Raw genomic sequence first — 14,045 nt, 5'->3', positions numbered from 1 at the left:
CATTAGTTCACCTAAAACCTATTAAAAATCCCATACGTTCACCTAAACCGAATACTAAATAATCCAGCTAGAGTTGTGAGGTTTGCAGGAGACCCGAGGAAGGATCAAAGAAAAGAAAGGAAAGTGAAATCCAGCACCGACCAGACATTAACTACTACCCACCGGGTTACCAACCAGAGTCTTTCACCAACCCCAGAAACATCTAAATTCCAACAAATTAGGGAGACCTCAAGAGACCAAAGGAGAGACTGAGGAAAGGAAGGAAGGACAGATGAAGCAGAGTGAGATCCACAGACATCGGCCTGCACCGATTCATCGACCAGAGGAAGAAGCAAATTGTGTTTGAATTTTGATAGATGCTGGTGTGGTGGATCTGGCAAGCATGAAAACCGCCACCAAAGAGGGGAGCCGTCAACCCCGGCCAGGACAGAGCAAGCACGGCCCCCCAGGCCACGGCAGCGCCAAGGGACAACCCCCGGGCCCCGCAGGGGCCACCGGCCCCACAGGCCCCACAGGCCCCAAACCGCGTCGCCGGGCCCGGAGCGACGGACCGCGCCGGGGCGGCGCCGCCCCAGACCCCAGGGAGAGCACCGCAACGCAGCACCCCCCAAGAGATCCAGGGAACGGCCAAGACGCAGCCGCCACCCAGCAGCCAACAGAGAGGCAGAGCCGCCCACATTGAGCCCGGGGGGACAGCACCTTTAGAGTTAGCCCACTGGCATGCAGTGATTCCGAATATTAACCCTTAGTGCCCATTGGAGGTGAATCTTGAGGAGTTGGTGACTGTAACGTGTCGTTTGATGTAGTCTGCTCTATCTTGCTGGCAGCAACTGGGTTCCTGACTATAAAAACACAACCATTAGTTACAAATTGCAAAATACAGAAACAGCAATGTAAGTTATCGCGATGTGGTGGCTCTCGCTAACAGGCAGAATTAAGTAACCAGATTTAGGTTAAAAGATTCTATATATGTAGACCATGTTTCTATAAATTGGATGTTTGGTTTTTATTTGAGGCAGATATTTTTTTCCGTTAAAATGTGATTTATGAGGTGGTTAGACCATTGGTCGATATTCAGAGTTGGTTTATTTTTCCAGTTAACAAGAATAGTTTTTTTCCGCGATAGTGAGGGCTACAAGTGTAGATTGAAATTGTTTACGTGGTAAATCAGTTGTTGTTAGGTCACCTAGCAAACACAAGTTTGGAGATAAAGGTATCCTACAGTCCAAGATAGCGGAAAGTTTTTCTAAGACTTTAATCCAGAAATACATAACCGGAGTGCATAACCATAAAGCATGAAAATAAGTGTCTGTAGTGTTTTGTAAACACTGGAGACAAATGTCGGAGTCTGAGAGTCCCATTTTCTTCATCATATATTGAGTAATGTATGTTCTATGAATAATTTTATATTGGATAAGTTGTAAATGTGTGTGTTTTGTCATTTTAAATACGTTTTCACATTACCAGTCTAATCCTAATGATAACACTCAGAGGATATAGGCTCTTGTCAAGAAATTGTAGTAAAACTTTTTTTTTCTTTCAAAACTGGATTCGAACCTGTTAACCTGCACTTTCGGGGTGGCCGCCTTAACCATTGCGCCATGAGCTAGTACAGATTCACTGGCGCATAATTCGTACTTGTAGTTCTCGCGTGATTCACAGTAAAATCACAGTCACGGTAAAATATCCACTTCGTACAATAAACGCATAATGTTATCTGTACTCCAGGTTTCCGAGACGCTGAAGAAATTTGCTTTAAAGGTGACTACAGCCAGTGTGAAAGAGCGTAAGGAGATTTTCGGAGAGCTGAAACAATGTTTAAAGGGTAAAGGTGAGTGTGTGGGTGCTTTTTGTTGTGTAATATTGTTTCGGTTGTGTTAAAAAGTGAATCCAGTCACCCCTGATGGTTGTGGTTTGGGCTGCTATTTATTTTAGAGTTACCCGAGCCTGCCATCAAAGGACTTTGCAAGCTCTTCTGCCTCACTCCTCACAGATACAGGTAAGTGTGTGCTAACTTATAGCCTTATGAAAAGCCACTTTTGTTTTTTTTGTCTTTTCTGTTAACAAGCCTTTTTTTTTTTGTATTTGTCAGGGATGCTGCATCCCGCAGAGAGATCCTCTCTGCCATTGCTCAACTGGCTGAACGCCAGCCTGACATTCTGGTAATGAGCCTCCTCCACTGCCTTCTCAACAGTGGAGTTGTCAATAAAAATGGAGAGCCAGGGTATGTACTTCATGTAACTGGTTTTGATTATTACAGTTGAGTTGCAACATATATATAACTATTGATGACAGAAATACATGATGTTAACAACGTTTATTGTGAAGTTTCATTGGCTGAATGATACTCACCAACCAACTCGTACTTTGATTCTCAGGAAAAGCACAGGTTCTGCTGCCTTCATTGGCCTGTCTTGGACCTGCCTTTTAGTCCCCTCCGTCTTTTCTTCTCCAGAGAAAAGACAAGGACCAACCTGGAATAAAATGGTAGCTTACTAACTTACGTTTTATAGTTGTAATTTTTATACAGTTTAATTTCTCGTTTATTGCTTGGATACATTTCAGAGTTCAGACCCACTTGCGATAGGTGAAATCTGTGATCTTACCCCTCCAACACACTTGAAACACATTTAAATACTTATTAAAACACATTTTAACTAAATGAAAATGCACTTTTTGAAGTAGTCTTGAGTGAATGATGAACCTCGATATAGCGGGGGTTCACTGTATTGTCTGTTTGTGAATGGATTACCATTATACACTAATACGCAAACGTAACTTTGTAACTTGAGTTGATGTTTTGGCTGTTGTCACTCAGGTTCACGTTCAGAGCCTGCTTGTGGCTGAGGTAGTGGGTGGAGCCAAATCTACTGCTCAGCGGTCAAGCCTGAAGAATCTCACTCATCTTTGTATGGAAGTGAGTATGAGGGTCACAGAGACATCATAATTCATAATGACGTGTACACCCGGGCTTCTGGAGAGATCTGACATTTTGGCTTCTTTCCCAGAATCCAGGCTTAGTTGATCAGTACATCAGCACCTTGTTGAGTCTGGAGACAAGCCCTACAACATTAGCCATGCTTGGTGTGTGTTTGGATTTCTGCACAGCTCAGAAGGACAAAGCTACAATTGACAAGCATAAGGTAATTCGTTTACATCTCATTACGGGCTGTAGATTTGTTGCTTTGTTACATTTACGCTAAATAAAGCTTGACTCACAACTTTGCGGTTTTCTAGCGCGCCATGTTGGACCTGTACATGAAGTCGGTCCTGATGAACAAGACAAAAACACATCAGCACATTCTGGACAAAAGTGGCTCCCTGTTGCGCCATGTCTCCCACTCTGAGTTCAAGGAGCTGCTTCTTCCCAGCATTCAGAAGACAATGCTGCGAAGTCCAGAGAATGTCATGCAGGGTGAGGTGCTCTCTGGAGTCTCATGAGTGCTATTAATAAACCCTCTCTTATCCCTCAATTCCTAATTGAGTGTCTCCTAATTAATCTCTCACCAGCAATTTCCTGCTTGTTGTCTGCACTGACTATTGATCTCAGTCGGTATGCCATGGATATTGGAAAGGCTATAGCAAGTAAGGGATTTTAATAACAATTTGTACATGGGTGTATTTTTTTTAAGCATTTGTCTGTTTAGAATTTACCCAGGTATATTTTAAACATTAAAAAAAATGTATATGAAGGTACCAGTAATATATATATATATATTTATTTTTTATTTTATTTTTTTTATTTTTTTTTTAGGTCAGCTAAAAGCCAACAACGCCCAGCTAATGGAGGAAGCAATCCAGGCCTTGCGGAACTTGACCCAACAATGCAGTGACTCCAATGCTGTACAGGACATTGTCACACACCTTTTCAAGATTCTTGGAGGTGAAGTAGATATTTGTTATCAAGCCAATTTTCTACCATTTTATATTGCAGCTTAATGTTGCAATGTACATGTTTGCACTTAACAGGATCTGAAGGAAAGCTCACTGTTGTCACCCAAAAGATTAGTGTTTTGTCAGGTATGAGAAATCTTAAGTAGTTTAACCTGATAAAGTAGCGAAGGAATGATTAACCACTATTCTGATTGTAGGGATTGGCAGCTGCAGCCACCATGCAGTGTCGGGAAGCTCCAGCCAAGCTTTGAGCACTGAAGTCACAGTGATGTTTGTCCCTTTTTTGCAGCAGGAAGGTATCCTTGATTTTCTTGTCCCTCCACTTCTCTTTGTCGCTCTGTATTTACTTATGAGAGGTCAAAGTCCCTAGAGTTCTTGCTCTAAATATTTGCCTTATCATTATTAGAAAATTGTCAAGACAGTAGGTAGATTTCCATCCAACTATTTGAATTTTCAACAAATGCGACACTAAACCTGAATGGAAACGCTACAAATTTGAAAAATTGCCTAAAATTCATAAGACAGTTTTTATCAATATATCGCTAAAAGGAAAATGCAAATTTTGGCTATGGAAGCTGCTTTTGCAAATAAACAATGACAGGACCGGATACCACCTTGCACATTTGAACCAGATATTACATCACGCATGCATAGTATAGTCAAAAAAAATGGTGGTGGACAATAAAGTCAGGTATGTTTGGCGAAGAAATGTAAATATTTCTGTATTATATCTATATCAATATCTTTTGTTGACAATCAGTCGAGTGTCTTGTGGCAAAGGCTAGAGACACTCTCATAAGATGTCATCTTATGGCGCAGTCTCCTCTCAATATTCACAAAATAATGACAATTGGGAATAGGGATAAGTCGCAAGTTCATTTTGCTAAATTTTATTAATTATAAATAATATGAGTTGGTTGGAAACCCCATTTGTGCTGAGTAGTGATAATTGTATCCGTCATTTTTTTTGTTTAGTCTCAGTTTTAGTCCAGTTTTAATCACGCTTGTTAGTTTTTATCGTAGTTAGTCAACCTCATCCCGTTTTTATTTAGTCAGTTTTTAGTTGACTATAAATCTAGCATTTTAGTCTTTATTTTAGTCCAAGAAAACATAATTTTATTCGTCTAGTTTTAGTCAACAAAATCTGTCAACGTTTAAGTCTAGTTTTAGTCAGGACAATCATTTTACCACTGTATTTTTATTTTTTTTCAGCCGATTATGTTGAACATTACGGAGCAAAAACTATTTTACATAAAATGTTCTCTTTAATGAAAAACAACCTGACACACAATAACAGTACTCCATACTATGAGCTAGTAAGTTAGCCAGCATTAGTTAGCGGTCGGATTAACATTATTGTTGGAACGTTAATTAATGTTACATTATAACTATAATTTTTTTTTTTAACCGTTCACCGTGTATCCACCTCTTGTCTGTTCCATGTGTTTGTGCATGTTGCACTCACTAGCTGCAGATTTGAAAGGGAGTGTGTCACTGTGTGTCACATGACAGTGTCACAGTGACAGACTAGAAGAGACAATATTTTACAAAAATCTGATAATTTCCGTCTCGTTTTTGTTCATAAACTAAAATGTCAATAGATTTTAGTCCAGTTTTTATTAAGTGAAGTACATTTTCCTCTTGTCTTCATTAGTCGACAAAAATGCATATCGATTTAGCCCCAGTTATTGTTTATTAATGATGGTTTTAGTCTAGTCTAGTTTTAGTCCGGTGAAAAATGTGTGTTGACGAAATTATTTTTGTTTAGTTTCTGTTGACGAAATTAACACTAGTGCTGAGTGTACACAGGCACATGCTGGACATAGATATGAATGACCTTTAATCTAAGATGCCATAATACAATTTAGTTGAGTCAGTCAGTGGTTAAAAATGTTCACTTTGAAGTTCAGTGTATTTTGAATTTGAAAGTTTGTTTTTCTTTTCATTAAACATTTCCATGGGTCCCTGGTTCACAACAGTACCGAACAACAACACGCAATAAACTAGTTTGCGCGGCGGGTAAGAATACATTGTCTTGAGGCATTAGAAGGCACTCTGAATTACTGCCGCTTTTCATTATATTTTTTAAATCTATTTTTTTTGCCGGATTTTTCCTGGTGATATTTTGTGATAATGACTTTACTCCTGTGTTAGCGAAGATTAGTAAGTAATGAAATATCATGATAAATTGTGAAAAGTAAAAAAAAAAAAAAAGTTCTGTCACAGCCATAGGAACATAACTCCATCGTAAACCGAGGACTTCTTTTATGACGTTATTTAGTGCTCATGTTGATATATTAGAACTGTATCACAAGATAAATATAACATCAGTCAATATTGATAATGATAGATTTTTTACCAATGTAAAATAAAAAAAACTATTACATTGATTAAAGGTCAAATTTAAAACCTAATAAAACCAACCTTCTTGCGACTACTTTCTTTTTAGCACTCTCATTATTGCCATTGTCCATTAATGTTTTATTTGCCTGATTGTGACACTCGTGCTTGAGGATTGCATGTCAAATACAGGGAACTCCTTTACTTCTATTGTACACCACCTATCCATTTGGAGGCGTTTAATCGGTGCAAAATCTAATTGTATTGCAGGAGTTGTACTGAGTCGACTGGTCACTTATTTGCACAAAGTTAGGCCACACTATTGTTTGACATGCTTGCGTTCGCACACTTCTTCGTTGGTTCAAATGCTTCTTCTTCCTGTTTACACTCTGCAGACGAGCACTTGCCAGGCGGGGTTGGGGTTTCCTTCCTGTTTTTTTTTTTTCTTTCTATTGAACATTTTATCAAATGCATTTTATATTGATATTGATCACATGTCTATCGTTATACATATTAATATCGCTCAGGACATCCCCCCATATAAATTTCCTTTTTGCTGAATTTAGTTCACGAGGGCACCTTGGTGCACGGGGTGTCAGTGCTCTCCCAATGGAGCAGCCGCCTTACTGTGCAGATTCCCAGTGCTCTGTTGGATTGGTTCCAAAAGGCATTCACCCTCAAAACTTCCACATCTCTGGTTCGCCACGCTTACATCCAGGCCATGCTAGGGGCCTTCAAAGGTCAGTTCTCAGAACACCTTTACAATGTATAGATTATGATATCACACTTGATTGTTTGTACTTTTTTCTTATTCTCCCTACTTATAACCCTTTTTCAGGTGATACTCTGGCCCAGGCATCAGTCCTGATACCGTTGCTGCTTCAAACAGTAGAAAAGGCTGCAGCACAAAACTCCCTACATGCTCTGCTTTCTGAAGGCGTGGCAGCTTCAGTTCTTTTGAGTCGACTGTCCCTACTTGAAACAGTGACAGGTAAGGTTCACATTTCTAGTAATCACACATCTTATTGATGGGGTCTGGTTAAAAATTATTGACTGTAAGATTGACGGTTGACACCCATTCTACAGAAACAAAATTCTCTACCTTTTGGAACTTGATCTTGGATGACAAGAAGCCACTTTTCACGACAGAGAAGTTCCTCTCCCAGTGCAATCATGAAAGTGAGGCAATTGTTATTATCAGTCATCATCATGAGTAAATTCAACATGTAAAGCAATGTTTGTGTCAATCGGTCTTTCTTTAGCTCAGTTGACTGTGCTGCAACTCTGCGAAAGACTTTTCTTGGATCATGCCCACAGGCTTAACACCAGCAAATCTCAGTGAGTTTGTGTTCTAAAGCATAATAGATGAGTCTCTCCTTGCTTAAACACAATTCTGAAAAAAAGGGATGAACGTTGCATCTTGTTACATCTGACTACTCTTGCAGGATGTACCACAGTGCCACTGTGGCGGTCCTGTTGTCTCAGAGCTGGCGTGTGAGGAAGCGGGCCAAACAGACAGTCCGAAAGTTGCTTTCATCCTTGGGCGGCTCCAACCTCGCCCAGGGCCTTTTAGGCGAACTCCGAGCTGTCATCAACAAACACAAAGTGCGAACCACAGTTTTGAAAAACAGCATTACTTAACGTATCTTGCTTTGCTGAAAGTGTAGAAAAGGGGCAACATGCTTTTGATTGTGTTTTGTCAGGTTATGCCTCCGGATGTGTTGGTGTTAGAGTCTGGAGAGCTGACTGAGCTTGGTCGCAACTACACCCGCCCACGTGTCCTGTTGGACGCGCTGCATGTTATTTGTGCCTCGGCTGGTCAATGGGGTGACCCTAGTGAATCCGACAACTTGGCTATGGAGATCCTCATTGTTGCTCATCATCCATCCATAGGTACAAGAAAGAGCAGTTTTGTTTTATTTGCACAACTGTCCTGTTGGCAACTTTCTTCCCCTTTCATAGTTTTTTTTGTGTTTTATATCCTGTTTATTCTATATGCATCTTTCTAAGTTGAAGCTCGCAGTGGTCTGTGGCCATTCCTGCTATCCTCCATGAACATAAAAGCAGAAGAATTCATAGAAAAAAATCTGGAGGCTATTCTGCCACACCTGTTGGAGGTTAACACTGATAACCAGGTTAGTCCCTAATATTCCTATTAATTTTTGGCACTCAAAAGTGTCAAGAATAAAATATTGTTTAAAGTGTCCATAAATACAAAAATGGCATTAACTGTTAAAAAAAAGAGAGTATATATTTTTTGAAGGAAATTGTGATTCCTTTTCCTTCAGGCAGTGAAAAATGCTGTTGGTGCCCTCTGCGGTCTTTCTCCTGACAAGCTTTTACCTCGTGTTATCAGTCACGTAACAAAGCAGCTTTCCCAACCTGCTCTAGTTCAGGTTACCAGGGAGGAGTACGCTATCATGCAGACTCCTGAGGGGGAACTTTATGACAACTCCATCCTTGCGAGGTATTAGATACATTCCCATAGGTCTGTCTATCTATCATGTAATTGGCCTGTAATATTTTAATAATTTACTGCTTTCCATTACTCTTTTCCCAGTGCACAGAAAGAGAACACCAAGAAGGGCAATATCAAGAAAGAGAACAAGGTGTACTCCTACAAGGAACAGATATTTGGGCTTGAGTTACAGGAGGTAATTTTAAGTTTTTGTTTAAAAAAAGAAAGAAGAAGCCATATCTGGTTCTAAAAATGATTTGATTTCACAGGAGATTAAGAAGAAACGAGGCATCAAGGATGACTTGCAGCTCACCAGCAAACAGAAGGAAATGATTGAATTGCAACGTGAGAAGGAGCACTCTGTTCGCAAAAGACTTCAAGGGGTAAGAAAGCAAACTTCTTTTTTTTTTATAAAACCCAATATATGACTTTTATTCTTTTCAACTTGTTGACTGGGGACATGGTTCTCATTTCCCCCAGCTTGATGTAGAGTTCCAAAGTGTGATGGGCATCCTATTAGCTCTTCTAAAAGAGAGACCAGCTCAGATCACCAGAGAGCTACCATCAGTCCTCCAGGTTTTGATGCCCCTGTTGCAGTCACCTCTGGCTGCTCCATGCGTCCAGCAGGTCTTCTTGGACATTGGAGTGTGCCTCCTACCCCATCACCTCCATCATCTCGGTACCCAATCTGCTTCATAATTGTATCCACAGACACAGCCGTTCAATTTGATCCCACAGTATTGCGATGTATGTTTTCTTCAAGGTGTTCTTGTTGGACATGTGACTTTACGATTGCTGAAGCCTGAGTGTAAACTGGATGTGGCCTGGGAGCAGGAGGACTTGGGCAAAGCAGTTACCCGCACTGTACAAATGCTACATCAACACACTGTCCCTCAGAGAGCTGGCAAGACTAGTGGTAAGGACTGGCATGATCATTATCTGTCCAATTCTGTCCAAATGTTAAGTGTTTTTAATCTTGTGCATTTGATTTTTTTCTCTTCCAGACGTGACTCCACTTCCTGCACCTGCTTTTTGCTTTTGCTTTCCTTTCCTTAACGCCACACTCAGGGACTCCTCAGGCAGTACAGAAGAGACAGAGAGCTTGATGACCAGATCTTTGCAAGTCATCCATGAGCATTGTCAGCTTCGGGCTCAGACAGATGAGGCCACTGTTATAGATGAAGTATAATTTGCTTTTCATTCTGAAATTCAACACATGATCTATTTCAGTTGTTCTTGCATATACACCTTTAGCAAAACTTTTTTTTAATTTTTCTTCTCAGAATGGCCCTGAACTGCTTCCACGTGTCAACATGCTGATACTGCTGATCAGAATTATTTCCACTGCCACACCAAGACTTCAGGTAAAAAAAAAAAGACAATCAAATTCAAGCATTGTCTTTATGTCTGATGATGACTAATGTGTATTAAGAGAGTCAATTTACAAGTTAAAAGAAGCAAAAGCTAGCCGTATTCTAGATCTGTCTTTGGCATAAAGGGGACGTCAGGTCAAATTTTCTTTACAAAAGGTTCTATGCGGCCTCACTTGTCATTACTAGTCATCAACATTTTGATAAATATTTTGTTTGTGGAAAAGCAATTAAGCAACAAATTCCACCTGTCTCAGTCTCAGTGGGCAGCCAATTTACCACTTGTTGTTTACTGAAAATGGCATCGCAGTTGCTCAGGGCTCAGGTAATTGACCAAACTCAGAAAATAGGTGAGCTGTGATTGGTCGTTTCCTGAGAGCTTAGCAATTGTGATGTCATTTTCAGTCAGCAACAAGTGGCAAAATAGCCACCCCTGAGATGGATAAAAATTGGTGGATTCTGCTGCTTAATTAATATTACACAAACACATTAATCAGAATGCCGTGTAGAAAATGTTTGACATGATTTCCCCTAAGACAAAAAGATTTTGAACAAAATAATCGCAAAATACCAACTGGAAAAAAAAACAAATTTCAAATGAATGTGAAATTTGTTGTATCATAGTTGTGTTTGTGTAAAACGGTGCCGCCTTTAGTCACATTCTGTACATGAGTCGGCATTTATTAAATATTTTAAGCCAAATATGACAACATTGTTTTTCTGCATTGGTGTCATCTTGTTTTGTGCAGTAAGAGTGGCACAATTTGACATGCCTTTCCAAATCTTTTGTCAGGTGTTGGCATCTCAGTGTCTGACAGCGCTGTGTAGCAGTGCTGGAGGTGGTGACGGCTGCACAGTAGCAGAGCAGGCAGAGATAGATGTCTTGCTCAACGCCCTCCTTTCGCCTTGCTTCTCTGTCCGTGATGCTGCTCTCAGAGTGAGTTTCAAAACACTCAATGCCTTTTCTCATTGTTTACTGTTTACCTTCACTTTGAGTAAAATAGTTTAATTATTCACAAAGAATCCCTTAACAATTGGACAAATGTTAGTTAGATTGACTGCAAACTCGTTTGTCTATTGGATTTTTTTCAGGGATTGTCAGAGATGGAGTTTGCTTTGTCGACAGACAGTACAGAGGAGAGTGGACTGAGCTTGCTGCGCAGGCTCTGGGTCGCTAGGTTTGATACTGAAGAAGAGGGACGAGCCTTTGCTGAAAAGTACGCACTATGAGATTTTATGTGTGCATGTTTTTCTGTTTGTTTGTAGTATCCTAACATGAAATACTCCCCCCAGGCAATGTACTTACCAAAGAAAGCAATATCATGTCTTGAAGTGGCAGTAAAAACAAGTTCAACGTTGTTTTAAATGGGCAATTTTGTGAAACCAAAGGGTAAAGTAATTTTTTGTTCCTCTCAGACTGTGGGAGTCTCTTGATCTGGAGTTGGTCCCGGAGCTCTGCTCCCTACTTATTGGAGACATCACTCACCATGAAGAGGCTGTTCGTTCCGCTGCAGCTGAAGCACTGTCAACGTCTGTTTCTCACTATCGAGACCAATCTGCCCCAGTCCTTGGACAGCTAACTGAGCTCTACCACCAAAAACTTTATGTGAGAGCCTACACTATACCTTTTATCTAAATAATTATTTATGGGTGCTGCTCGCTTTGGGACCAAATCAAACAAACTTGTATTTATCTTGGTGTTTATTAAAGAGACCACCTCCTGTGCTGGATACCCTGGGCAGAGTCATCTCTGAATCTCCACCTGATCAATGGGAAGCAAGGTAAGAGAGAAGAAAAGTCATCATTGTGTGGTTCCAGGCTGTAGAAATCAAACAAATCAACTCCTACTCAGTCATTTTGCATTGAAATTGTTTGTCATTTATGGTTCTAGGTGTGGCATTGCTCTCACTCTGAACAAGCTCTCCCAGTACTTGGACACATCTCAGGTGACTCCCCTTTTCCTCTTCTTTGTTCCTGATGCTCTGAATGACCGTCACGCTGATGTGCGGCGCTGCATGTTGGATGCAGCCCTCTCAGCCCTCAACACACATGGAAAGGTGCGGCTCATTTCTGTTTATACCATCACCATAGTTTTCAATTAATTAGTTTTCAATTGATATAATGTCATGCAGTCATTTGAGTCTTGAATTACTCTTGGCATGTGATATCTGTTACAGGACAATGTTAACTCACTGCTGCCTGTGTTTGAGGAGTTTCTGAAAAACGCCCCCCAGGACGCCAGCTATGACGCTGTCCGTCAGAGCGTGGTCATTCTTATGGGCTCCTTGGCCAAACATTTAGACAAAAATGACCCAAAGGTCAAACCCATTGTGGCCAAGCTTATCACAGCTCTTTCTACACCAGCACAACAGGTAAGAAACTTTGGCTAAAAACTGAAGTTGATGAATAAATTATTTTGGCTTTAATTTTGTGTCGTTAACACAAATTAAAAGGAGAAAATAATGATCAGTTGCTACTGAATCTTTTAGATAAATATGGACATTTCCTCAATTGTCCATTACTAGTGTAAGCCATATTGTGTTCCAACACACTGTCCTATCTCGTGTAGGTTCAAGAGTCGGTGGCCAGCTGTTTACCTCCTTTAGTGCCTGCCATCAAAGAAGATGCTGCAGGGATAGTACGGAATCTTCTGCAGCTGCTGCTGGAGAGTGACAAGTATGCCGAGAGGAAGGGAGCTGCCTACGGCCTTGCTGGCCTGGTCAAAGGGCTCGGGATCCTGGCTCTCAAACAGCAGGAGATCATGGCAACGCTGACAGATGCCATTCAGGACAAGAAAAACTTCAGACGGAGAGAAGGTGAGTAATTGAAAATATCGAGTACTATGACAATGTTAAAGTGAAAAAGCAGTCCGAGAAAGGTATGTTTTGAGTCAATCGGTAATGAATCAATGTAACGGATGTCAGGTGGTAGTGCATTCCAAACACGGGGGGCAGAGCGGCCGAAAGCTCTGTCCCCGACGGTGGCCAGGCGGGCAAAAGGGATGGAGAGGTGGAGGCCAGATGAAGATCTGAGAGAGTGAGAAGGTGTGGCAATGTGGAGAAGGTCTGTGAGATTTAGAGGAGCAAGGTTATTTATGGCCTTAAAAGTGCAAATCAGTATTTTGTATTGGATGTGGTAACGGACAGGGAGCCAATTACCCAAGAATTTAGCTCGCCACAAGACAAGCTGCCGAGCCTCAATCCCACTAAAACTCCCAATAGCACAAAATGGAACGTTTGTAAAAATGGTGCACAGCTTTTATTATTGCAGCTTGATTGTTTGACGAGAGATTTTGTGATTTATTTATTTTTTTTAATTAAATTTTTAATTTTTGTAAAATGGTCATCGTTAACATTTTACCTGTGAGCTATTCAAATATATAGTACCTGTTTTTTATTGTCCAAAATTGTATGTAACATGCAAGTAACAATTATTTTAATAATCGATTAATCTGTCAAATTTTTTTCTTTTTTTTAATGTAATAAATAAACAATTGACAAAACAGGAGATTATTTTAAGATGACAGTGCAGAAAATGCAGAAACATAAATTAATTATGATAATTCATTAAATTTATAGGCGCCTTTTAAGACACTCAAGGTCACCTTACAACATAATACATTTTAAAAAATACTACAATAAAATAACAAAACATAATTGAAAATATCGAGTACTATGACAATGTTAAAGTGAAAAAGCAGTCCGAGAAAGGTATGTTTTGAGTCAATCGGTAATGAATCAATGTAACGGATGTCAGGTGGTAGTGCATTCCAAACACGGGGGGCAGAGCGGCCGAAAGCTCTGTCCCCGACGGTGGCCAGGCGGGCAAAAGGGATGGAGAGGTGGAGGCCAGATGAAGATCTGAGAGAGTGAGAAGGTGTGGCAATGTGGAGAAGGTCTGTGAGATTTAGAGGAGCAAGGTTATTTATGGCCTTAAAAGTGCAAATCAGTATTTTGTATTGGATGTGGTAACGGACAGGGAGC

At 40.5% G+C, this 14,045-nt stretch overlaps 1 protein-coding gene across 1 annotated transcript in view; it reads left to right on the top strand.

The window, feature by feature from the left end:
- The window catches only part of gcn1 (GCN1 activator of EIF2AK4), a 28,344-nt gene that overhangs the window by 1,014 nt on the left and 13,285 nt on the right, over positions 1-14,045 (top strand). Inside the window, exons 2-33 of the mRNA XM_086076141.1 lie at positions 1,729-1,831; positions 1,936-1,999; positions 2,093-2,224; positions 2,379-2,487; positions 2,819-2,917; positions 3,009-3,143; positions 3,238-3,415; positions 3,511-3,585; positions 3,755-3,883; positions 3,970-4,020; positions 4,092-4,190; positions 6,801-6,974; positions 7,073-7,225; positions 7,321-7,413; positions 7,497-7,572; positions 7,680-7,839; positions 7,938-8,127; positions 8,245-8,369; positions 8,523-8,701; positions 8,795-8,888; positions 8,962-9,075; positions 9,173-9,371; positions 9,456-9,608; positions 9,697-9,875; positions 9,976-10,056; positions 10,856-10,999; positions 11,155-11,279; positions 11,479-11,668; positions 11,773-11,843; positions 11,954-12,119; positions 12,240-12,434; positions 12,632-12,878. Coding sequence (XP_085932267.1) covers positions 1,729-1,831; positions 1,936-1,999; positions 2,093-2,224; positions 2,379-2,487; positions 2,819-2,917; positions 3,009-3,143; positions 3,238-3,415; positions 3,511-3,585; positions 3,755-3,883; positions 3,970-4,020; positions 4,092-4,190; positions 6,801-6,974; positions 7,073-7,225; positions 7,321-7,413; positions 7,497-7,572; positions 7,680-7,839; positions 7,938-8,127; positions 8,245-8,369; positions 8,523-8,701; positions 8,795-8,888; positions 8,962-9,075; positions 9,173-9,371; positions 9,456-9,608; positions 9,697-9,875; positions 9,976-10,056; positions 10,856-10,999; positions 11,155-11,279; positions 11,479-11,668; positions 11,773-11,843; positions 11,954-12,119; positions 12,240-12,434; positions 12,632-12,878 — 4,282 coding nt within the window. The remainder of the gene's footprint in view (positions 1-1,728; positions 1,832-1,935; positions 2,000-2,092; positions 2,225-2,378; positions 2,488-2,818; positions 2,918-3,008; positions 3,144-3,237; positions 3,416-3,510; positions 3,586-3,754; positions 3,884-3,969; positions 4,021-4,091; positions 4,191-6,800; positions 6,975-7,072; positions 7,226-7,320; positions 7,414-7,496; positions 7,573-7,679; positions 7,840-7,937; positions 8,128-8,244; positions 8,370-8,522; positions 8,702-8,794; positions 8,889-8,961; positions 9,076-9,172; positions 9,372-9,455; positions 9,609-9,696; positions 9,876-9,975; positions 10,057-10,855; positions 11,000-11,154; positions 11,280-11,478; positions 11,669-11,772; positions 11,844-11,953; positions 12,120-12,239; positions 12,435-12,631; positions 12,879-14,045) is intronic.

Source organism: Leptonotus elevatus, chromosome 5, assembly GCF_054856555.1.
Source record: "Leptonotus elevatus isolate MCC_2025b chromosome 5, RoL_Lele_1.0, whole genome shotgun sequence".
NCBI lineage: Eukaryota > Metazoa > Chordata > Actinopteri > Syngnathiformes > Syngnathidae > Leptonotus > Leptonotus elevatus.
The sequence above is the reverse complement of the archived record's forward strand: the minus strand, read 5'-3'. Positions and strand labels throughout refer to the sequence as shown.